The sequence below is a fragment of the Podarcis erhardii genome (genome assembly GCF_964252035.2).
Source record: "Podarcis erhardii genome assembly, chromosome: 5".
NCBI lineage: Eukaryota > Metazoa > Chordata > Lepidosauria > Squamata > Lacertidae > Podarcis > Podarcis erhardii.
The window spans coordinates 32,061,104-32,085,893 of NC_138509.1; the positions used below are offsets into that span (position 1 = coordinate 32,061,104).

Genomic DNA, 24,790 nt, shown 5'->3' on the forward strand with positions numbered 1-24,790 from the left:
GTCTCGAATACTAGTTTGTTTTTTTAACCTGCATCTCAATGCTAAACAACGAACTTTTTTTTTAAATGTTGGCATCAAATAATAATCTCCGTATTTCCCTCCCCTTAAATTTCATAAACTTCTGGGGGGCTGCGGCCTGCCTTCGAGGCTTCAGCGCACTCCCTGGTCCTTCTCCCGTTGCCATGGCACCCAATGGCCTGAGGGAGAAGGAGGAGGCCCCCGCCTCCGCAAGCGGCGTTGTACGTATTCAGGGCGTGCTCGCGCCCGCCAGCCTCCTAGGCGCGCGCACGTCTTCCTCGCCGACGTCATCCCGGTACGGCTCTCGTAAGTGAAGTTGCGAGGGGCTGAGGGTAAGCGAGGTAAGGACGAGATAAGGACGGGAGACTCTGCCGCGTTACTTACCGGGGGTGCCGTGGGGCGCACTAAAGCGGCCGCGTCTGGTCACCGGGAGGCCAATGGGCGAGTAACAAAAGGCCGCGGTTGTTCGGCCTGGTCTCTACCTCACATTGGCGGGGTGGCTGCGCGCATGCGTGTTTCGATTCGGTTGCCCGCCACGGCGCAAGCGCACTGGGCATTTGAAAGTCAAGTCGGCGGGGTGTAACGTCGCGGTGAGTTCCGCCGTTCCCATATTGCTTTCTGGACGTGCTGCCACCCCTGTTTTCCGTTCAAGTTTACTTGGGGAAACGGTCCTCCGAGCTTAGTGGGCCTTAGTCGCGTCGCACTTAAGAACACAGCGAGGGTTTACTTCTGAGCAGGCACGCATAGGATCCTGCTGCTCGAATTGTTAGGTTGCCAAATCTGCGGAGCAGGCAGACGTTAAAAAGGCGTGTATAAAAAGTTGGGCTAATTTTACGTTCTTGAAGTCAATGCACAGGACCAAGTTTGTAGATCTTTGGAAAATAAAGGGGAAAAGGCTGCTTAAAGCATAGCAGAAACACTTGCTACACAGCTGGCCGTGGTTCCATCACCTCCCTCTCCTCACCTTCCAGCATTTTGTATTCAAATAGAAAATATATTAGTGGCTTACAGTTGACACTTGCAGTGACCCAGAATATAGTAAATATAGTATCCTGCTTTATTGCCCTCATGATAGGAGGTAATTATCATCACAAACAACAGCGACAAGGCAACTGGGAACCTAGCCCAACTGAGAGTAAAAAGAATTCACTGGGACTGGGATCAGCCAGGCAAACCAAAGGATGTACATAGACATTGATTTATTCTTGCAATAATGTGAAGGTCACATTCTATACAGAACAGAACAAAACAGATATACAGAACAGATAGTTAAACAAAATAGCTAAACAGAATGTCTGTGCTTGTATCTGTCATGTCAAGAAGTGAACCCCTGTTTGTCCATATGTAATAAGTGCTTGTGCAAGTGGGTGGCTTTTTTCTTGCAAACCAGCAGAGATACCACTGCAGCCTAAAGGTAGCTGCATGACTGTCTTTTGGTAGCTTATCATGTCTACGGGGGCACCTGGAAACTGTTTCAGTGCAAGTGTGTCAGGGCATGGTTGAAAAGAAAACCCTCAAGATGGTACTCAAAAATGTAGAGAGCTTTTAATAAGATGTTGAATTCCCCAATGTGTTTCAATGGAAGTCATTCTTGAAGGCACAAGAATTCAGTTGGTTGGGTCACTCCAATAGTACAGCACCTCTTCCACTTGCTGACCTTGTGGTCTCAGTATGGCATGTGTCATCATGGGCATAGCCAGCCCAGGATTTATGTTGGGGGGCAGGCTTTATATTAGAGGGCAGAGCCTCAGTTAGTTAAGTATTTTTATTGGTTTGCTTGATTTCAGGGGGGGCAGCTGCTCTCCCCCTTAGCAACACCCATGCGTGTAATCAGGTGACAAGGAAAGTGTGTTCAGAAAAGTTCTATTCAGCTGAATGCATGGGGGCGCAAACTCAGCCCATCCACCCGTCTGCATTAGCACCCACCCCTGCCACTAAATGCAGGTTGAGTTGAATGCAGCCTCCTTGTGATCATAACCTGTGTTATCAGAATTCCTGATTGTGAAGAGGTTTTTAAGTATGTTAAGTTGAATATGTTTAGGATCTGCCTTCAGACTTTTGTGCTGAATGTGGCATGGTTGGGAGTGGAGAGTGTGGGGCTGGTGCATGCAGGTGTGTTGGGGGTGGCCTAGTGACCTCTACATAGTTTGTACAGCTGGACACCTAAACAGAGCTAAAGTGATTCTTATTTCACTATCTGAAAACTTCTTTCCCCATGGTAGCCACTAACGTTGAATTAAAAGTTCTCTGCAAAATGTCCTGCAGTTCCATGTCAGGACACAATTTAAAGATACTGATTTCGGTTCTGCGTAACTTTCACCCTTCTTGCCTCTTTTAGATGGTACCCTCCCTCCTTATTTCATTACACTGACCTGATTTGCACATCATTTTGTGCCAAACTATGGCTTAGAGGAAACAGGTGTATGGGCTCTTGGAAAGCCATTTTGCTCACATCCAGACTGGGGCTCATGTTTAAGGTCTCTTGTCATGAACCACAAGCTGTAACCGAAGACCAGGGATGAGCAGAGTGGCTGTAGGGTCCTCCCCCTGAGCCCACAAACCTGTGTGGTCCCACTGGGCCATAGTTTGATAAAATGTAAGCCAAGCCATAGTTGATCTCTTCCAGGGGTTTTGAGCTCTTGGCTGCAAAGTAAGGGGAAAGTGTGCTGTGAGGCTGGGGCGGGAGAAGCAATCTCTTTTTTAACAATAGGATGCAGAAATTGGTTAGGTTTGTGTCTTTAAATCTGTTCTTTAAACCTGCCGACACCTATCTCAAAATTTGTGAGGCTATTTGCTACCTACATCCACTAAGAGAAAGTAGTTACTATACATGGAATGAATCAACCTAGTAATAGGGCTTGCTCACTGGCCTACAACTACGTAGCATGATGAGTGGTCCTCTCCCAATTGTGACCCCACAAAGGTGCCCGTATATCTATGCCTGGCTCAGTGATATGGGGAAACACTGCTGGCCGGCCCTGCTAGCTTCAGACATGTTGTGCTATCTCTGGTAGACACTGAAGCCCCCGTTGAGGCTATGAGGAGGTTTGCTCAAAGACTAAAGAGGTACAGTATGAAGGTAGCTGGCAGTCTGAGAACTTTAGCAAGATATTTGTGGGGACACACCCCTCCAACTATTCCAGTGTTGGTTCTGTTTCTGGGAAATGCCTCGTGTTACAGCCATTTATTTCATATCTCATATAAGCAATGGGCTATCACTCAAAGGGCCAAACTAGATGCAACATTTTTTAGCCCTTACATGACTGGTTGGTTTTTTTAAAAATAGTCAATATGAGGAAAAGCTAGATGGTGGTGTGGCCGCTGTCGCATGCTGGCAGCTTCTAGGAGCCACAGGTGAGAGCTGAGTGCAGGGTGGGGACCAAAGGAGGACATACTGCCCCAGCAGGAGCACATTGTGTCCCCCACCAGAGGTATTACCCCTCCCCTAACACCCCATACACCCCCACACAAGGCTAAAGGTATGTACAATGTCAAATCTATTTTTAACTTATGGATTCTTTTGCATTTGTTCGAGTTCTAATGTCTCTCTGCTGTAGATTATTTGATTTCCTTCTGACCATGTTTGCTTGAAGGGCAGAGAGCAACAGAAGCGTCTTCTAGTGGCTTAGGTGAGACAGCAAGTCTGACTGGGGCATTTTTATAGGTTGTGAAGTGACGCATGATTCACTTGGGTGCACTTGTGGCTTCCTGGTTGGTTTCCCTGCAGTTCCTTCGTTTGCTCAGAGTGTGGCAGTGGCACCCGTGAACTGAGTTTCCACCCCAAGTTCAGGACTTGCTGTGAATGCCTTCATTACATTATTATATTACATATCCTCTTGTATTTTGTGGGATTTCTCTGGCTACAATTTGCAGGAAGCCACTTGTTGCCTTACAGAGGTAAGGAGATTAACAGTACAATTCTGTGCATCATTAATTGGAAGTACGTCCTGCTGATTTAAATTGGAATTGCTTTCTAGCAGATGTGCATAGGTTTGCATGGTTTGTGTCACAATACATTCATTAGTCTTTAAGGTGTTGCAAAACATCTTGAGGTGTGTGGTTTTTCTTTTGTCACAACAGACTAACACTACATCACTACTCTTTTTGAACTTGCTTTCATAGAGACCCCCAAAAGTGTCTATTATGAATCTTCAGTAGCTGTGATTCTAACCGGAACTTAATTGATGCAAGCATATTTCAGGTTATTAACCTGTGTCTGTGACCATATGGGATAGAAAGAGGTTTGGGGTATGTGGTTGGGTTTGCATAGCAGCAGAGGAATACTTGAAATGCCCAGGACCTTTTAGAGAGAGAGAGAGAGAGAGAGTCCAAAGGACAGCTACTTGAATCTTCATGCTTACTACTTAGAGAGATTCTAGTTTTACTAGATTTCTTTCCTTTGTTTATTTCAAAATCAGTGAACCGGTTTTCCCAATATTCTCTATCCTGTTGCAGAGAAGACACTGAAGTCTTTTTAAAAGGAGGCTATAATACCCGTCTGGCTTATAGGCCATCGTGACTCTAGTGTACCTCAGAATTGATAGCTTTGTTGGCTTATACTAGCTAGTACAACACAAGGAAATACAAGCTCACAAAAAGCCATCCTTGATTGGATTAATTTACTGCTCCCACTGTGGCCAGCTTTTGGAAGATGTATTTCCTCCAGCAAATGCTTGGGTACCATGCTGAGCCATTGATCAGGTAGTCATTGGAGTATGGCGATTTACAAATGTGAAGTGGGCTGCATGGCTCATAAAAGAGGAAGGAAGATGCTGTACATAATTGTGGTAGATCTGGAATGGATAATAAAAACAGTAGGTATTCAGTGACTAAACAGACAGCAATTGCTTTAACTATGTTGTGTGTTGTAAGGTTTTTTTTTAAAAAAAATTATCTACATTAACAGCTTAAAAGAGCATTTTCTTTAGGTTGTGGGAGTAGTTAATACTGTAAGATAGCCGGCTCCACAAAACAACCTAAAGGTTTTGTATCTTACTTTTAAAAGATTTTATATAACAATAAGGACTTCAACTGGGGAAGGTAATTGAAACAGCTTTAAGGCCTCTCCAGCCCATGTTAATGCAGGAAATGTGAGGAGGTGGCATTGTAGATCTAAGGGTGTTTTTGTTAGGGGGAGGGGGCTGAAAAAATGTTTCATTTATTCACAAGCAATGCTTAGATTGGGTTTTACACTTGCTGTATTCCTAAGCTGTATGAAGAGTTTGTGTTGACTAGGCTTTCCCCATTATAAGTAAAAATGGCTCTTTTCTGGTTTTCCTTTTGCATATTCTAATAATATTCATTCTGGCGGTGAAATGGTGTCCTTATCATTGCTTCTGTCCTTGAATAGGTGGATGACCCAAAAGGAAAGAAGCAGTGGGAGAAGTCCACTGCATGGCATTTAACTTGTCATATCCAGTTCCTCTTCCTGCTATCTGATTCCACAAGGTGTTTGGTAACCAATTCAGAACATTACCCATCTTTGTTAGCCTCTGATAGTGAAAAGAATCCTGTGGCATCTTAGGGCCAATTCTTTTGTTACTTTCTGCACTTGAGAACTGGTATCTGGAATGTGAAATAAATGTGCATGGCATCTCTAAAAAATGGCACACGCCTATATAATGCACAGCTTTTTGCCTGCAAAACGCACCCAAGTGGCTGGAGAAGCTGTGAGCACTTGGCTCAGGAGTGTTTTGCACGTTAAAGCTCATTATTTGTGACCTTTTATAATGATTTCAATCTGATCGTGATCACAATACCAAGTTCCTGTCTAGGAGCACCTAATCTTCTAACAGTGAAGTTAAGAGCATGTGAACCTAATGCGTCCTGGACCCCGGGAGATTCATGGAAACTTCTCTGGGCTTTGTAAACTGCTTTGAGGTTTTTTCCTACATTTGAGCAGTGTATGCATTTTATTCAATAAATAAATGCAAATAATATAATGAAATGCATGACATTGACCTTGGCCTTTGAGGTGCCACAGAACTCCAAAGTTTGGGTTTCTGCATTCTGGCTGCCACCCAGTGGTGAAAGTTTGTATTGCATTTTGTTTCTAAGAGCAAACATGTTGGGAGCAAATGGAGTAGTAGGGTACAGATACATATTGTGGCAAAAGGTGAAGAAGAGTCAAGACTTGAAAGTTGGGGGTGGTGCTGTGGCTGCTTGTGGTCCAAATATTCTTATGCATTCCTGAGAACAAGAGCACCTGTAGCTTTTGTTTGTTTGTCCTACAGATGCAGATTCAAGTTTTATATACTCATCTTCTACCTCTTAATTCCTAATGGGTTTAAAGAAACCTGGGTCCCAAGGTTAAACTGTTTGATTTCTGCAGACTCTCTCTTTTTTTTTTTAGAAAAAGAAAAGCAGAATACCCCACTGCATATTTTTCTACTTGACAGTGTAAGACAAATCTATTTTAATTTTTAAAATTCTGCAGCAATCCCATTTTCTCTCTCTCTCTCTCTCTCTCTCTCTCTCTCTCTCTCACACACACACACACACACACACACACCCCACATACAATTGAGCCATTTTCTCCTTGCCAGCCTTTGGTTAAGTGTACATAGTGCCAAGCACACTACAACATGTCCAGCATTTTCTTTGATGGCAGGCTTGCCCACATCTTCTATCGAGAGGTCCAGCAGTTGCACTTCTCCCCGGAGCCACAGTATGTGGGTCACTCAGAGTTGCTGGGTGGAGGTGGATGGTGTGGAACATGCAGTCATGTTTTGCTCTGAGTACCTGACTTGATGAGAACTGTCTGGGTTTTAAAGCCCTGCAGCACTTCAATAAAACTACTATTTATTTGAATGAATGATGCTTTAACCTGTTCTCAGTGTCTCATCCTTGGGATGTTAGGCCACAGCCTGCACTGCGGAGAATAATCATTTCTGTCGGCATGGTGTCCCATCAGATTGGAAGGAATTTGCATCACTACGTAAGCTACATGTAATCTGGCTGTCAGGGACATAACTTTAGTTAAAACCTTTCCTGGTACAAAGGTCTCTGTGGTGTCTGAAATAGTGTGAATTCATGCAGCTGATATGTAAGCTGCCATGCCTCTCTGTTATCATTTATATTTAACAATCGGCATTAACTATGTTGAGTATAATTAGTATAAATTAAGCTTTCAGCAAGTTAATCCTTTTCAAATCATATTGCTGTCTTAGCTCAGACTTTGTGCTGGGTCACAGAAGATGTGTAGCACAGCCTCCAGCTTTGATCTATTGAGTTATGTAAACTAGCTAAATTGGGGGAGGCGGATTTACACTGCGCTCCCTTTGAATCTTGATGTGTTTCAATAGTATGGTCTGGTGGGGGAATTAAAAAGTTGCCAATTCTAGCTCAAAGGCACACAGCTATATTGTGATTGTGTGATCTGTTTTCTCAGCTTGCAATCCTAAATACACAGACTTAGAAGCAGGCCCCATCGATAATGGTAGAGATTACTGTGTTTAAGAAGAAATAAAATAATAATAAATAGTCCAGTAGCACCTTAGAGACCAACTAAGTTTGTTCTGGGTAAAAGCTTTCATGTGCATACACACTTCTTCAGATACCAATGGATTTCCATTTCCTGTAGCTCAGTGTGGTGCCTTCCATGATTCTAGATTCAAGTAGATAGCCCTGTTGGTCTGACGCAGTTGAAATAAAAAAATTAAAAAATAGTCCAGTAGCACCATAGAGACCAACTAAGTTTGTTCTGGGTATAAGCTTTCATGTGCATGCACACTTCTTCAGATATGTTTAAGAAGATTTGTTTTAGGTTGGAATGGCAGTCTCTGAAATTGGTTTTTCTGTCACTGTTCTCATAATAACAGGCACCTAGATTTTGTGGGTTTGCAATTTAATTTGAGACATGGGTCTGGAATAAATATGTTCTAGCCTAGGAAGCAGGGCTAAACCTTTTGACCAGAAGCTGGTACTAGACTGGCCACTTGAGCTACACTGTTCCCTTGCTAAGACAAACAGAACATTAGCTCAAGCCAAGTCCCCCATTAATTTGAATATATTCCCTAATTACCTTATGCGTGAACAAAATGCTGTTTCCCCCCAGTTAACTCAGCAGTGTGCTGCTACACTCCCTCCACTGATAGCCTCACATAATGTAAACAACAGCACAAGAAGAAAGCAATCAAGATGGTACATACACTTGAAGCACTTGGTTTTCATGTCTTCCTTTCTCTTGCCTTTAGGTTCAGATTGAGCAAAATGGCTGCCTCTTCGTCATCGTCTTCGGCTGGTGGAGTTAGCGGAAGTTCCGTAACTGGGTCTGGGTTCAGCGTCTCAGACCTTGCTACACCAAGAAAAGCTCTCTTTACGTACCCCAAAGGAGCTGGCGAAATGTTAGAAGGTAACTGCTCTGCATATCTCCTCCTTTTGCGTCAAGGCAATAAAAAGGGCACTGCTAAACATCACATAAACTTTCACCCTTGTGCCTATGCAGCAGGGGCTTCTGTAGGTCTTTACAGTAAAGTGGTTTTCTCTTGGTGCAGGCGAGAGTGGTTAAGAGCCAGGAGATAGTAGTGGTAAAACAGTTTTGTGTGTGGCATACGGGCTCTCAACTTAAGCTGCTTTCTAGGGAATGAGCCCCAATAAACCTGGGGGGACTTTACTTCTGAGTAAACCTGCTCAGGATTGCCCTGTGCCGTGTGCATTCTAGTGGAGCTTGTGCTACTTCGTTATCCCTTTGCATCTGTTCAATGTGCATAGTTGGATGGAGTCGTTCGCCTAGTAAGCTGCATTGATTCCAGGCACCACTCTGCTGATGTTGTATTGCTGATCTGATCTATTGGGCTTTGGAATGTCCGCGATGTATGATTTGCACCCTTGTTTCAGGATTCGCTGCAGATAATTATAGAGCCCGTTTGGATACTTAGGAGCTGCCCGGTATTAGCCAGGAGACTGCCTGTCTCAGAGCCTCTGGGCACATAAAGGAGAGTATGCAACCACAGCACCTTCTACTCAGTTAATGCTTGACCCATCTTTCTGTCCTGCCTTCTGCATCAAACAGGACTGGTTGTGCTCTGCAGCAGGCAAGATAAAGAGGTAAGGTCAGAGGCTGCAGCATCTCCAAGCACTTAAACAGACAAGCAAAGTTTTTAGGTTAGCATCTGGCAATCCTATCAGTAATAGATCTCCAGACACACTTAAGGACATCGTAAGAGCACAGCTGAATCTGGTCAAAGGCCCATTTAGTCCAGCTTCCTATTCTTACAGTGGCCAACCAGATACCTTAGAGGAAGCCTACAAGCTGGACTGGAGTGCATCGGCACTCTCCCCATATGTTCCTATTTTGCCTTGGCAGTTCTTGGATTTTTCTCCTCCTCTTGCTTACACTTACCCATCCTCTCCCTGCTTAAACCTTGAGTTCAAGCAGGAAGACGCAAAAGCATTTCATTCCCCCGCCTTTACAGAGTCCCAAGTAGTCTTTAGACTCTTGTAAGGGCACTTTGCCTTTTGACTGAAACTCAGACTTTATTTCAGTGGCTTAGATTTTTTGGCCAGTATGCTATGCTGTCAGTACAATTGCTCAGGCTTGATGGATGGTGGCCTGTTCATTAAGATCTGAGGCAGTAGCTACTGCTTAGCAATGCAAATACGTATCAGTCAGAATAAAGCTGCCCTGGGTTCTGCTGCTGGAGCAAGATATTGAATTCTAGGTAGCTTACCTGTATATCTCTTAATCCTTGAAAGCAATAGATTGCTAGTATATGTAAAGTTTCAGTATAGATTATATTTATTAGGATAGAGTTGGCCATTTCCCCCAACAGCTCAGGACAGTTAACAGTATGACAGCAAGAAAGGTTGGATCCTCCTTACATTTACGTTTTAGGAGTAGGAATGGAACTGAATTGTACAATTACTCTCACGCATAGCAAGAACAAATTATATGCTTATTTATCCAATTGCCACATCTGGGTATGGCATGGTCTGCTTTTACAAGCTGTCTTCCCTATAACAGGTGGCTCACAAGTCTTACCAATATCAGGAATAGGATGCACCGTTCAGCTGTGGGACTTGAATCTGATGTGTCCTTAAGGTTTGCAATTGGCGGCAGTTTCCAGACTCACTCATCCTAGGTCTTTTTGCTGAAAGAATGAATCTTTTCCCCATAGGCATTTCAAGACTAAAAACTAACATATTGAAACAACACAAGGCATAAGCATGGGGACTTGCTCGTCGCCAAAAAAAATAGCTTTGGAAGCACTTGCCATCACATAGTGTAGCTTCTCCATCCAAGAATGATAGGCATTTATTTTTTTAAAAAACAGACAGTTGGGATGGAACTCTTCCTTTATAAAACATGGCAGGATGGGTGGGTATAGTTGCTGTTTCCTTTCTTGAGAGGTAGTTGCTTTTCATTAGAGTTTTATATGCAGAGTTCGGTGTGGGGAGGGAAGAGCATTGTACTCTGTAGATCATGCCATCACTTTGCATGAATACTTGCCATGTTGCACTAATTATATACTGTGTCACAACCCTAATTAATATGTATACATATTAGCATCTGTATGCCAAACTGTTGGATTAATTAAGATTAAATGCTTGTCCTCAAACTTAATGAGCCTCTAGAACCAATTAAAATATTGAAGTATTTTTGTGTTACTGCCCAGGAGAGAATGTCTGGTGAGGCTTTTTGTTCCCAAAAGAAGAAATAAGACTCCTCAGCTGCCACATATATTTAAGAGAAGTTAAAAAAAAAACAAAAAAAAACTTCCTACACTGAAAATCACCCATTATCCTTCCCCCACTTTGTTGCAAATAGTACTGGAAAAGTGTGGGGAGGGGGTGATAGTTGGTGAGACTTATACTAAATGGATTGCTCATATGAGGAGGGGGAATGTGTGGCTCCACCACAGTTAGGAACGCTTAATATCTCCAAAGCAATCGCCTTCACCCCCACCCCCCCGCCTTGTCTCATGACTACAGCAGTAAAGATTATCCTAGCTGGAGGAGAGATTTCTGATAATTTAATAATATTTTTCTGATAGCATAACGATAAATCAGCCTTGCCTAGAATTGCTTACAGGGCTTTCTTATTCGAGTGGGCCAGTTCTTGCCATTTGTCAAGTCTGGCAGCCTGTTGAGCAAAGACGTGGAGCTTCTGGCCCTCCAGATGTTGATGGACTACAACTCTCCTCACCCCTGACCATTGACCATGCTGGCTGAGGCTGATGGGAGTCCAACAGCATTCGAAGGGCCACAGGTTTCTTACCACGGCCTCATCATGCCCTAAAGCAATGATCTCAGATTGTAATATACCTTTCTGAGGGGATACTAGACCAGAAACTGAATTTTGATTCTTCAAAGAGCATACAGTAAGATTGGCTGCAAGTTGGTGAAATGCCAAAAGAACCGTAGTGTTATGCATCATCTTTCATGAATTTTAATAGAGTGGTGCCTCGCAAGACGAAATTAATCCGTTCCGCGAGTCTCTTCGTCTAGCAGTTTTTTCGTCTTGCGAAGCAAGACCATTGACGGCTTAGCGGATTAGTGCTATTAGCAGCTTTTAGCGGCTTAGCGGATAAGCAGATAAGCGGCTTAGAAAAAGGGGGGGGAGGAAAAAAAACCCGCAGGAACTCGCAAGACATTTTCGTCTTGCAAAGCAAGCCCATAGGAAATTCATTTTGTGAAGCACCTCCAAAACGGAAAACCCTTTCGTCTCGCGGGTTTTCCGTCTTGCGAGGCATTCGTCTTGCGGGGCACTACTGTATGCATTTCTAGCCTTGTGATCATTCACATGGATCAGAGTATCTTATCATCCCCCCCCCCATCAAAGATTCAATGTTTGTCTCTCAGTAGTGTTTTCTACCTTTCCATCAGGCATTTGGTTGAAATAATCAACTATTTGCAGACCTACACCCCACACACAGTTTAAAAGGCCATTTATTGTTTCATTAGCCAAAGGGCTGGGACGAAAGGCATGCTTTTGCCTGGTGCCTAAGGATATGTAACAAAGGTGCCAGGTGAGCCTCCCAGGGAGAGAACATTCACAAACAGGGAGCCACCACAGAAAAGGACCATTCTTGTGTTGCCACCTTCCGGACCTCTCGTGGAAGAGGCAGACAAAGAAGGACCTTAGATGATGATCAGATGGATGGTATCACAGGGTCTGGGTCAGTTCATATGGGGAGAGGCAGTCCTTGAGGCATTGCAGTCCTGAGCCATTTAAGGCTTTATAGGTCAAAACCAGCACTTTGAATTGGGCCCAGAAACTTAATTGGCAGCCAGTGCAGTTGGGCCAGGATTGGTGTAATATGCTCAAAGCATCTCGCCCTGGCGAGCAACCTGGGCTCTGAATTCTGCACCAGCTGAAGTTTCCGAACCATCTTCAGAGGCAGCCCCATGTATAACGCATTGCAGTCATCTAACCTGGCAGCGTTAGCACGCTTATACCATGGAACATAGTAGACGCCCCCACCCACTCTGCACAAACAAGCTGCTTGAAAGAGCCTGCAGTGCCTTCCTTGTACACGGAGGACTCCATGGTTCACAGGTTAGGGAGACAGCAATTGACACCTTCAGTCACAAGTTCCAGGGCTCCTCCATGCACCCAAACAGAAGTTATAATCCCCTGGGAATCCAGATATAGCCACCTGCAGCCCACAAAAGATCCAATTTTGTGAGGGAAATGGACAGAGAAGGAAGACGCCTTGCTTGAATTGCAACAGCAAGCCCATACAAGGGATCGCATGTGGAATCCCTGCTTATGGATTCTTAGGAGAATTGAAGTCACTGTTCCACTAATCAGAGTGACGGGCACAGACAGTAGGGTCCTAAGACAATGATCCGCATGTTAACTTGGATCATTGCCGGCATCTGCTGGTTATTTCTCCAGCAGGCCTCCTGACTGATTTTCTCTGCTCCTTCTCCTTCTTTGGTGATCACTCTTGGCCGAGTAAGATTGTCTTCAATTAACACAGTCTTAACGGTGAGTCCGTAAGTGGCTGTAGAGGCCAATTCTGGATTCACAAATCCTTCCACAGTGGGGATGTAGGTTTCTGGGTGGGAGTTGATCATGGTGAGGGTTTGCCAAATGTACTTTCTTCTTAGCACATTTCTCCCTTTCGTATTAGACACCGTGAGACCTTTGGTGAAGGCTGCTCATAGACCAGTGTTTCCCAGTTGTCAGTATTTATACTACATTTTTCTTAGATTTGCCTTGAGAGAATTTTTAAACCTCTTTTGTTGACCATCAGCATTACGCTTTCCATTTTTAAGTTTGGAATAGAGTAGTTGCTTTGGAAGTTGATAATCAGGCATCCGAACAACATCACCAGTCCAACAAAGTTGATGTTGAGGAATCATTGCTTCGACACTGGTGATCTTCGCTTCTTCCAAAACACTGGCATTAGTTCGCCTGTCTTCCCAGGTGATGTGTAAAAATTTTCTGAGACACCATTGATGGAATCTTTCAAGGAGTTGGAGATGACGTTTATAAGTGGTCCATGTTTCACAAGCATACAGTAAGGTTGGTAGTACAGTAGCTTTGTAAACAAGTATTCCCTGCGAATGTCCCGGTCCTCAAACACTCTGCACTTCAATCAGGAGAAAGTTGCACTTGCAGAGCTCAGGCAATGCTGGATTTCGGCGTCAGTGTCGGCCCTTGTGGAAAGATAACTGCTCAGGTAGGAGAAGTGATCAACATTTTCCGACATTGCACCATTGAGTTGGATTTGTGGCGCTGCAGAGGGGTTGTTTTGAGCTTGTTGGTGCAGCACTTTGGTTTTTTGGATGTTGAGCAATAGGCCAAGCATTTTGTAAACTTCTGTGAAGCTATTTAGGATGGTTTGGAGGTCACCCTCTGAGTGTGCACACACCACATTGTCATCAGCATATTGAAGCTCTGTGATGGAAGTTATAGTAACTGTACTCTTTGCTTTCAGCCGACTCAAGTTAAAGAGCTTTCCATCAGCAGCAGCGTAGTTTTGGGGGGGGGGGAGAGGGCAGGGCTCCTGCACCTTTAGTAATTGCACAAAGGAGGACATTTTCAGCTTGGCTACACCAGCTGCAATTCTCTCTTCTATGCAGTATTAAATATTAAAGATGCAGGGCCCCGGTTATCTTTTTTCACCAGGCCACCCTACTCCCCTTTGCTTCTGGAAACCACTGGGAGAACTGCTGTTCAATATATGATTTTTACCCCAGTGAGGAGTTTGCCTTTGACAATGTATAGGATCATGGCAATGAAAATAATAAATAGAGTTGGGGCGATAATACAATCCTGTTTAATACCTGATCCCACTGTGAATGGTTCACTTTGAGAACCACTGTTACCTGTGATTGTTGCTGTCATATTATCATGGAGGAGCTGAAGGATGTTCAGAAATTTATCTGGGCAGCCAATTTTCAGAAGGACAGTCCACAGGCCATTACAATTTAGTGTTGAAGGCTTTAGTCAGGTCAATAAATGCCATATACAGCGGTTGATTTTGCTCTCTGCATTTTTCTTGAAGCTGTCGAGGAGTGAAAATTATGTCCACTGTCCCCCTATAAGGTCGAAACCCATTTTGAGACTGAGGAAGGGTAGCCTCAGATATAGTTAGGAGACGGTTTACTAAGATCCTTGCAGGAATTTTGCTGGCCGCAGCTAATAAAGAGATGCCTTGATAGTTTCCACAGTCTGTTCTATCACCTTTTTTTTAAAAGGTTGATCATTTTGGCTCCACCACGTAGCAACAGCATTGCTTGGTTTATTATCACACCGTTGTTATCTAGGGGTGGGAGAGACAGGAGAGCACTGAGTTTTGGGGGCTCCACCTCCTTGATCAGTGGTCCAGTGGAATATTTAAGGAAGCTTGCCTGGCCTCTAGTGCAGTATCATTTTGGTACCAGGAAAACATCTTTCAGATCTTCCAAATGAGCCATCTGCTCATTTCGATTTTATTGCTGTTGCTTTTATTGCATATATTTTCATTGCTTTTGTTATATATAATTTCTCTCTCTCTCTTTTGTTTTGCTCTTTTATAGCTGCCCTGGGAAAGTTTCTTTGAAGGGTGGGGCATAAATAGCTTTAAATAATGGGTAGAAGCTGCAGCTAGGTGCTCATTAGGAGTTGTTGAGTGAGTAGTTTAAAGAGGGTGTTGGCCACAGAGGTACTGTTCGATTTTTTGCAGGCACCATCTTTCCCATTTGTAGGCTTGCTGCTGATAGCACTGTTTTGAGGTTCACCAGTTTCGGGAGAACATGCACTTATGGAGATAATATTCACCCCATGCAGGAAGTTGCATCGGAATTATCTCTCTGGTTACTGTGTGTTCTGCTTGATGTGCCCTGGAACTGATCCTGTGAGGAAGAATGCATTGTATTGGCTAGCAGCACCAATGAGCGAAGTACTTGCTGTTTATCAGTGACCGTGTCTGTGCTCCTCAGTGTGTTGGGGGGGCTCATTTAACTTTATTGTACACAGGTTGTACAATGACAATAAATGTATTGTGATCATTATTATTATTATGTGTGGTGTAAGCTTATGGGAGGCAGAACCTGCAGCAGGGTAGTCAGGGGAAAAAGAGGCTCCTGCACCTTTAGTAATTGCACAAAGGAGGACATTTTCAGCTTGGCTACACCAGCTGCAATTCTCTCTTCTATGCAATATTAAATATTAAAGATGCAGGGCCCCAATTATCTTTTTTCACCTGGCCACCCTACTCCCCTTCGTTTCTGGAAACCACTGGGAGAACTGCTGTTTGGGATGCACAAGTTGAGAGCACTCCTTTAGAAAAGCAGAACTAGCTACCCAGTTCTTTGGACTCTGACTCTAAACCACTTCAGAAGTTTATAGGCTCCAACACATAAACATCATTTGTCTGCCTTTGTCAGTGACGTACCTCTGAGCCATGGCGGCTGCATATTGCATCAAACATCTCATGTCTCCTTTAAGTTAGTATATATGTCCAGCTTTAAAATAATAAATTTTACTTCTTTGAAAAGTATAATTTTCTGTTCAGTTCTGGCTGAAGGATTACAGATTGCGGCTGCTAGACATTATGTGGAAAATTCCACGTTGTTTCCTATCTGGAGAAATCTAGCTTTTAAGAGAGTTTCATTACGGATCATTCTGCACGAACATAAATGCCATAGGTTGCAAAATGGTTTGTAGTGTTCAGGAAGCAATATGTTCAAAGAAGAAAAGGAATCTTAGAAGATCGACTAAAACTGATTTATTTTTTCCCAGCCAAGTGGTTCTCTTGGCTTAACAAGTTAAAATGCTTTTTTTGGCCTGGTAACATGTACTGCCTTTGCCAGTTGCACTTAACTGACACCTTTCAACTTCTATACAGTGGTACCTCAGTCTACGAACAGCCTAGTTCACGAACTATTTGGAACACAAACACTTCAAAACCAGAAGAAGGTGTTCTGGTTAGCGAACTTTTTTTGGAATCCGAACGTACTCCGTTCGGGGGTGCACTTCCATTTTGAGTGCCACACTTGCATAGGAAAAGCACACCTTGGTTTAAGAGCACTTTGGTTTAAGAATGGACTTCCGGAACGGATTGAGTTTGGAAACCAAGGTACCATTGTATTAGAAATGACAGGACAAATAAAAGATAGTGGGTGTGATCCAGCAGAACTTAAGCACGTTCTGGTCCCACAAAAACAATTAGACTTAAAGGTGCCTAACTGTGCTTGGACTGTGGTCAGCAATGACCTAGGTGGCTAATAATACATCACTAAACTTTAATGCCTGTGCAGCTTTACTCAGATGAGTTATAGAAGTACAGTCTGGCAGAAGCAAGATGTTTGTCCTTCAAAGGGCTTTTTGTCCTTATGGCTGGACTGTGCATTTTGCAGCCTTAAGTGCATCATCTATCTCATCTCAGACACCGACCATAATATGGTGCTGCTGAGTTCCTTTGGGCTGTGTGCTGGAGGTCAGCTGTATGTGAGAGCATGTCATCTCTTAGAACAATCATTTGGATATTTCACTTTCACTTACAATTCTCACACTACAGTGGTACCTCAGGTTAAGAACTTAATTTGTTCTGGAGGTCCATTCTTAACCTGAAACCTGAGGTTCTTAACCTGAGGTACCACTTTAGCTAAGGGGAGCTCCCGCCGCCGCCGCGCAATTTCTGTTCTCATCCTGAAGCAAAGTTTTTAACCCGAGGTATTATTTCTGGGTTAGCGGAGTCTGTAACCTGAAGTGTCTGAAACCCAAGGTACCAGTGTATGGGGAAGGATGTAACCCACAAAAATACATCTGCAAAATCAAATGTGGGAGGTGTAGCTTGGCTCTGCCTCTCCAAGGTATAGAGCCAGTGGCGTAGCGTGGGGGGTGCAGGGGGGGCCGGCCGCACCGGGCGCAACATCTGGGGGTTAGGGAAATCCACGGGTTAGGGGGCGCAAATCCATGGGTTAGGGGGCGCAAATCCATGGGTTAGGGGGCGCAAATTACTTGCCTTGCCCCGGGTGCTGATAACACACGCTACGCCACTGTATAGAGCATAATAGAAGGCTGCCCCACGGAACAACCTTCCTTTCCTCCACCAGACAACTGTTGTGCATGCTAGGTTGTGACCAGGCCCTTTATTCCAAGGCCCTCCCGGACCTCTCCAGGTACCTCTTGCAATTGGTTGCTTCCTCAGGCCCTCTGCTTGTAGTCTTCTTTGAGAAAAGCAAATACCTTCACACATCCTATTCAGACACATCAGAGGGGGCTATGTTGGTAGCATGTTAAATATAAAGCCTCAGAAACTCCTTTGCATGCTTTGCAAGTATTCATGAAACTACAAGGCAAACTCTTCGGGTAATCGTCAGCAGAATAAAGAGATGTATAGGATTCAAAGCAGACCTGAAGTTCCTCCAGTTAAAACAACCAGCCCTTGCATGAGTTAGACTAAGGTAATTAATCCCTGTACTAAATTATTTCTCAGATCCCGCAATTGCAGGGCGGGGGTGAGCCAGGTGTATAAGGCCAGTGAGTGCCCACAGAACCAAGAGTGCAGAGGTGGCTCCTTTGGAAGCAGTCTACACACAGTCACTGATCAGTGTTGTCTAAGTGTAAATTTCCTCCAAGCCTTGACTGCTTTGTTTCAGCCGGTCACCAGTATGAAGCAAAAACCCTTCCAGTAGCTGTACCCCCATCAGTAAATTATTTAGGGCAAAGTACCACACATCCCTGCTTTGTTCTAGTTGTGGGTGCCTCCAAGGAAGAGGGGAGAAAACACAAATGTCTATGGTGAGGCAAAATATTCCGAACTGTAGTTGGGCACAACCGAAGCACAATACTGTTCTATTTATGTCCAAAGTCCCTGTAAATTCAGATTGCAGATGCATGTTAATTTCAAAATGTACACTAAAAGTGTACAGTGTGCAGTAACTGATTTCAGTTTTAGTTTTCAAAATCGTCCAACTTCATCTGGAACCCTTGCCTAATAGCATGATACTCTTAATCTCAGGGTTGTGAATTTGAGCCTCATGTGGGGCAAAAGATTCCTGCATTGCAGGGATTGGACTGGTCGACCCTCGCAGTGCCTTCCAACTCTAATCTATGATTCTTTGTAGCTACCACTATTTAAGATGGGCTCCTATGTCTGGCAAACCTAATCTCACTTGCTCTACCCCTTCCCAAACACCTTTCCCTTTCCACAGGGAAGAAGTCTCTTCCTGAGGAAACTGTGTGCAAAACTTCACACTTCTGGTAGCTGAAATCTTTCTTCTTCTCTCCAACCATAATTTTTAGTGATATGCATTATAGCCATTTGCTCTGCTAGCTCCATCCTGTCATAACTCTATACTGCCTTCAGTGTATATAGAGTGCAGTCATTTCCCCTCCTGCCCCCACCAAACAATCAAAGGCATGTTTAATACATTTTCCTCCCTTGAAACTCTATAGTAGAATCTCTGAAGTCTACATCATGGTCATGGGGAGTCAAAATGGTGTCTCCTCTCCTCTCTTCTGTATGACTGACAACCCATTCCTAACCCTGTGTGCTGGGATGAGTGGATTTTCTTTCTGAGCAGGGCAGCTGGCGGTCTTGTGCAATTCCAAGTTAGATGAATCCAGTGCTAACTACTCTCTGAAGATTGTTCCCATAAGGTGGGAGGTGCTAATGCACTCTCTTCAATGAGTGATGTGGCCATGGTACATCTTAGAGGTTTTGTCCCAGGGATTTGCACAGTGGCCTATTTTCGATGTTGGATTGCCTCTACTTGACAAGTACCCGTGCTCATATTGATTAACATTCTGCAATGTGAGCATGAGTTGCCAGCTCCATCCAATGCTAAGATTGCACCTTAAGATGCTAAAACATGTATTGTCCTATTCTTTTCCATTGTTTCCATTGCTCTCAGGTAGGCAAGGTGTGTGTTGCCATTATGGATGAGTCACCTATAGTCTCCTGAGATTAGCAATTCCTGGGGAGAATAGGCTCTCCCCCCCCCCACCTCCCTAAAGCCTTGTGTTGAGAATCACCTACAGTTGCTTTTGGGCACTAACATGGTGCTCCGTCTTGTAGCTGCTTTGAAGAGCTATTGAATCTTAATTGAATTCCCACTATCTTTGTGACACTTCTAGAAAATCGAAGAATTGTTTTCTTTGAAGGGTGAAAGTCGTCGTTTTTGTATTTTAAGGCAATTGAATTGGAGTTCATTTGCCTTTTTGAAAGAAAGAAAGAAAGAAAGAAAGAAAGAAAGAAAGAAAGAAAGAAAGAACAATAGTAACACAGGCTAGTCAAGAACAGGTTTTCTGCACTTCAATTCCATAGATGTTAGGAGGAGGTGTCTGCTTCCGTTGATCTGTTTTTCAGTCCAGATACCACTTGAGGAGCTAATTCTTTTTTTTCACATGGGTAGCCTTGCTACTGGGAGCATCGCCGCAGGGTTCTGTGATAGTGAAAGGAACAAATTATGTGCTAGGGATAATTGGGAAGGGGGTTGAAAATAGACTGGCCAAGGTCATAATTCCTTCATATAAAGTTTGGTGTGGCTGCATTAGGAACCCTGATTGTGCCCCATCTCAGAAAGGATATGGTAGAGCTGAGAAAAGGGCAGAAAAACAACAACCAAATTGATCAAGGTATTGGGAGCATCGTTCTAATATAAAAAAGCTGAAGCATCTGCAAAACACTCTTTAGTCATTTTTCTCCATAAAGAACTAAAGAGGGGTGTGATAGAGTTTTACAAAACCAATGAACAGAGAGCAGTCTCTGCCTCCCCCCTCATAGCTCTAGGTCACCCAAGGAGGTGATTGGCGTTATTATGCTTGGGGCAGACAAAAGCATACTCCTTCACACAACACAAAAACTTAACTTGCAGGATTTGCTTACCTGAGATGTTGTGATGGTTTGGAAAGGCAAATCTGTGGAGGGTAGATCCATCAGCAGCTATTTAACCATGATGTATCATAGAATCCTAGAGCTGGAAGGGACCTCGAGGGCCATCTAGTCCAACCCCCTGCAATGCAGGAATCTTGCCCAATGTGGGGCTCGAACTCATAATCCTGAGATTAAGGTTTTCATGCTGTACTGACTGAGCTAAATCTATGTGATGGTTAATGGAATGTCCAAGTTTCTAGGCAATATTTATTTGCTAGAATGCCTTTTGTCCCTAACAGCTAAGGCCATTTACGAGAAAAACAAAGGCGAGGGGCTTGATCAATTTGTACGACACACCCTGATTCAAATTTTGCATTCCAGTGTCTCTGTTTAACGTGGCTGCAGTAGCACAGGAAAGTGCCTTATAAAGAATTAGGCCTGTGGTCAATTTTGCTCAGTATTGTCCGGGAAAAGTGGTCATCCAGTTGCTGCTGGACTCCCAACTCCCAACATCCCTGACCCAGCTGTGGTGGCTGGCACTAATGGAATCCAGAGCCCAACAACATCTGAAGGGCCATAGATTCCTTATCTCTGGTGTAATTGCCTGGCAGTGGCTTTCCACGGTTTCAGGCAGGAGATTTCCCCAGTGTTCCCTGGAGATGGTATCAGGCAGGGTTTTTGTGAAGTCTTGCAGGTGGTTGTTTAATTGTCACTCCCCGCCCCCTTTTTTCTATTAATGATAACAAAACCAAAAACCATTTTCTATCTCAGTACTCCATGAGTCCAAACCCAGGTTGGCTTGAATCCTTGGTCCAAAAAGAAATGGTTGTTGTTTCCAGTGGCACCGTTAGATGGACATCGGGAGGCATAAAAAACGTAAAGGGACCCCTGACCGTTAAGTCCAGTTGCAGACGACTCTGGGGTTGCGGCGCTCATCTCATCTCGCTTTCCAGGCCGAGGGAACTGGTGTTTTGTCTGCAGACAGTTTTTCCAGGTCATGTGGCCAGCATGATTAAGCCGCTTCTGGTGAACCAGAGCAGCGCACAGAAACAAGAGTTTACCTTTCTGCTGGAGCAGTACCTATTCATCTACTTGCACTTTGACGTGCTTTCGAACTGCTAGGTTGGCAGGAGCTCACCCCGTTGCGGGGATTCAAACCGCCGACCTTCCGATCATCAAGCCCAAGAGACTCAATGGTTCAGAACACAGTGCCACCCACATAGACTAAATTATCTTCGCCTTCTATTTACAGATGGCTCAGAGAGATTCCTATGTGAATCCGTTTTCAGCTACCAGGTTGCATCCACATTAAAGCAAGTGAAACATGGTAAGTACTCTCCAACTTATATAAGAATCGTCAATGGATATATCTGTAGTAAAAGTTCCAAAATCATAGAATCATAGAATTGTAAAGTTAGAAGGGACCCTATTTATTTGCAAGTGGTTTTTTTTAAAAAAAATCTTAATCTAGTTGATCTCTTGTGAACCTGTTGACACAATGTTATCTCAGATAATAGAATTGCAAAAGCAATATTTATTTATGCAGTCTAGTTATTGAAACCTCTATTACTTAGTCCTGCGTTGTATGCATAAGAGGAGCAGTATGAATGCTGCATTCAGACTAGGTAGTCTTGTGAGATGCAATTCTGCTGTTAAAAAAAACACTCTCTGCCCCACGGGTCAGTTGGTTTCAATATGACCTCCTCTCCTCCTTCCTGGCTCACATGGTATATTGGAGATCAGTTGGTATTTCTGAAGTGCCATCAAGATGCAAGAGATCTCTATCAGATACATATATATTTTTTGTACTGCAGTTCTGTGCAAAATGTTCAAAGTGTTATCTGGTTAGATTAACTTTTTGTGTACGAAACTAGATAATGTACTGTTCCAGCCATATTCTGAGGCCCAGCAGATTGGACAAGAATCCTTCAGTTGCAATAATCAATCCAAGTGGACTAAAAGTTAGATGACTGTTCTGAAGTCAAATTCCCTTTCAGATCTTCATGTTTACTGTGCAAAAGCAGTTCTACTGGTGTCTTTTTCCTGGGAGTAGATTCTGGTTATATAAACAACCTTTCTTTACATTTATTGAAAGCTATTGTAATTGTAATCTGTAGCTCAGTAGTGTAAAAGGGTTTTCCTCTTTGAAGACATTAAGAGTTTTCCTGCACCCCCTGGGGAATTGAGTCTCCCACAGCTAAAGGAAGGGGGGCTTATTCACACTTACCTTTCATCCTGCTTTTTCCAGGCACAGGCGAATGTACATCTAGAATACATATATAAATAAAATCAAAACTTAAATTTTGTTGCAGATTGAAACCAACTTGCTGAAGTGGGGGGGGGGAGAACTTTTCTGTAACCAATGAAAGAATTTTCTGCGGCAAGAGACTATTCATGGCTGTTAATGTGTTTCATTTGAAAAGCTTAATTGAAAGTTTATTGCTAACCACAGTCAAATTTTCTGTTGCAGATCAGCAAGTTGCTCGGATGGAAAAACTTGCTGGTTTAGTTGAAGAGCTGGAGGCAGACGAATGGCGGTACAAACCCATAGAACAGTTGCTGGGGTTCACTCCTTCATCGGGTTGAAAGTTTGTTGATGTGGAAAGATAAATCACTTGCACAGTTCCCTTTTAAAACACTTGGCTGTTTTCCATTGCTTGGACTGCAGTGTAGTAAAGAACGGTCCATAACTGGGCTGCCTCTTACCAGAGCCAGTAAACTGCAGACACACAAGGTTTTATTAAAGAAAAAAATTTATTCGGTTTTCCAGCAGCCTCACTCAAGAGCTTGTTTCAGGAGGGTGTGATTGCTGTAACTAAGGAGATACAATCAGTTTTTGAAGAAGAACCTGTTTGCTCAAAAGGGAAGGGGTGGCTATTTAAACTTACAACCCTTTATGCTGACCTTGGAGCATGTGTGCTGAAAGTTGGCTGGGTAATTGGACCCTTGTTACTGTTCAAGTTAAACTCCTGGAGGGCAGAGTCAAAAGGCAACAGGCTTTGGCCTTAAGCTGTCCCTTTGAAGATGGATGTGATAAAACAATAGGATAGGATCACTTGAAGGACAGAAGAACATTAACTGTTTCCTGTATTTAGATTCCTTGGTTTTTGCTGAGTCTGCATTTTGTCAGCTGTTTCTCTCTCTTAACTGACTGTGGAAATATTGGCAGAAGATGACTGCTGTTTAATGCAGAGCAAGCCTCTGAAAAGCAGCGTTGGCTGTCCTCTCCTTTGTTCCAATTCACTTGAACCGTCTGTTTGGCAATTAAATTATTTCTACTGCTATGGTGTCTGCTCCTGTATTCTTTTCAAGGGCTCTGGAGTCGGGAAAACGGGAATCAACTGGTGCCAACACAAGCTTCTATAAAGCAGCTGTCCATATTTAAATCTTTTTTAAAAATCTACTCCATAAGGATGATTATGAGTCAAGTGGATGAGTTCTCCTGCTGTATCTGCCAAAGCACAATAGCGGCATCTCATCTTAAGCACTTATTTGCTTGTAGAAGACGTTTTACGGTTGGGTTTTGTGTATCCTGTTTTCTATCAAATTTTAAGGACAGAGTCATATATTACATTCAGGAATGTTTTTGTGTATTTTAGCAGTGCTCCACCTACACGGGCAGTGTAGTGTGGGAGGCAAGAACTGCTGTAATACTGCAGCCACAACTTTGCAAGCAGTGGGTGCTCAAAACCAAAAAGTTGCTGCTGCAATTTTGCACCAGATTTTATCACAAGTCTGCTGTGGCTTTAATACAATCAGTATAAGATTGGTAAGAAAAACATAGCTCCTGTACAACTTCTGTGCAGCCTTAAAGGGTACTAAAACATTTCCGTTTATCTTCTTTGTTTTTAGCTCTCATGAAGAGTTGGAATGTTTTGAAAGGTATATAGAAGTTCAAGTCCATCGAATTTATCAGCTCTCAACCTAAGCCTAAGCTAAGTTACCTAGATTTCTGTGGAGCTTCCTTTTAAGTAAATTATGCTGAGGCTCAGCGAACGGCGCTTTCTCGCCTTTTGTGCTCTGTATGGACAGTTGCTATATACCAGGGCTTACATGGAGTTGCAAGGAATCCAGGACCTCGCAGCATCTTCTGATACTGGGATAGCTGCAGGAGCGAAGAGGTCCCTAAGGTCTCTGGAAGACAGTCCTGCACTCCTTTTTTATAGTAACATCCCAGCATTATGCAAGTTTATGCATGCCCTGTTGCTTTCAGGTTGAGGAGAAATTCCAGATCTTCAGTGACAAAGAAAAGCAGCCTTGCTGCTGGGACAGGCCAAAGGCCAATCTAGTCCACCATCTTGTTCTCATGATAGCCAACCAGATGTCCCTAGAAGCCTGCAAGCAGGACCTCAGCTCAACAAACAGACAATGGGACACACAGGCATGATCTTTAACCAACTTGAAATGCTGAAGAGCATCTCTTTAGCTACAACTGCAGGCTGACCATTAGGACTGGACTTCCAGTTTGTGTGTTTAATTTTTGTTACAGATTATTCAAATTCGTCATAGTTTGA

The 24,790-nt window shown here is 43.5% G+C and overlaps 2 protein-coding genes across 5 annotated transcripts in view; one reads left to right on the forward strand and one right to left on the reverse strand.

Moving 5' to 3' along the window:
- The window catches only part of ASCC1 (activating signal cointegrator 1 complex subunit 1), a 54,431-nt gene extending 53,878 nt beyond the window's left edge, over nucleotides 1–553 (reverse strand). The window contains exon 1 of the mRNA XM_081861962.1: nucleotides 403–553. The gene's annotated coding sequence lies outside the window, so the exon portion shown is untranslated. The remainder of the gene's footprint in view (nucleotides 1–402) is intronic.
- Nucleotides 213–23,560, forward strand: ANAPC16 (anaphase promoting complex subunit 16). Of its 4 annotated transcripts, none has more exons than XM_081861996.1 (4): nucleotides 213–313; nucleotides 8,214–8,371; nucleotides 21,529–21,603; nucleotides 22,747–23,560. In XM_081861996.1, the coding sequence occupies exons 2-4, from the start codon at nucleotides 8,230–8,232 to the stop codon at nucleotides 22,860–22,862; spliced, it is 333 nt and encodes a 110-aa protein (XP_081718122.1). In that variant the 5' UTR covers nucleotides 213–313; nucleotides 8,214–8,229; the 3' UTR covers nucleotides 22,863–23,560. The 4 variants fall into 4 exon arrangements, with proteins under 4 accessions (XP_081718122.1, XP_081718124.1, XP_081718125.1 ...); XM_081861998.1 differs by having other exon boundaries at nucleotides 235–359; XM_081861999.1 differs by lacking the exon at nucleotides 213–313 and adding an exon at nucleotides 585–608.
- The last annotated feature ends 1,230 nt before the right edge of the window (nucleotides 23,561–24,790 follow it).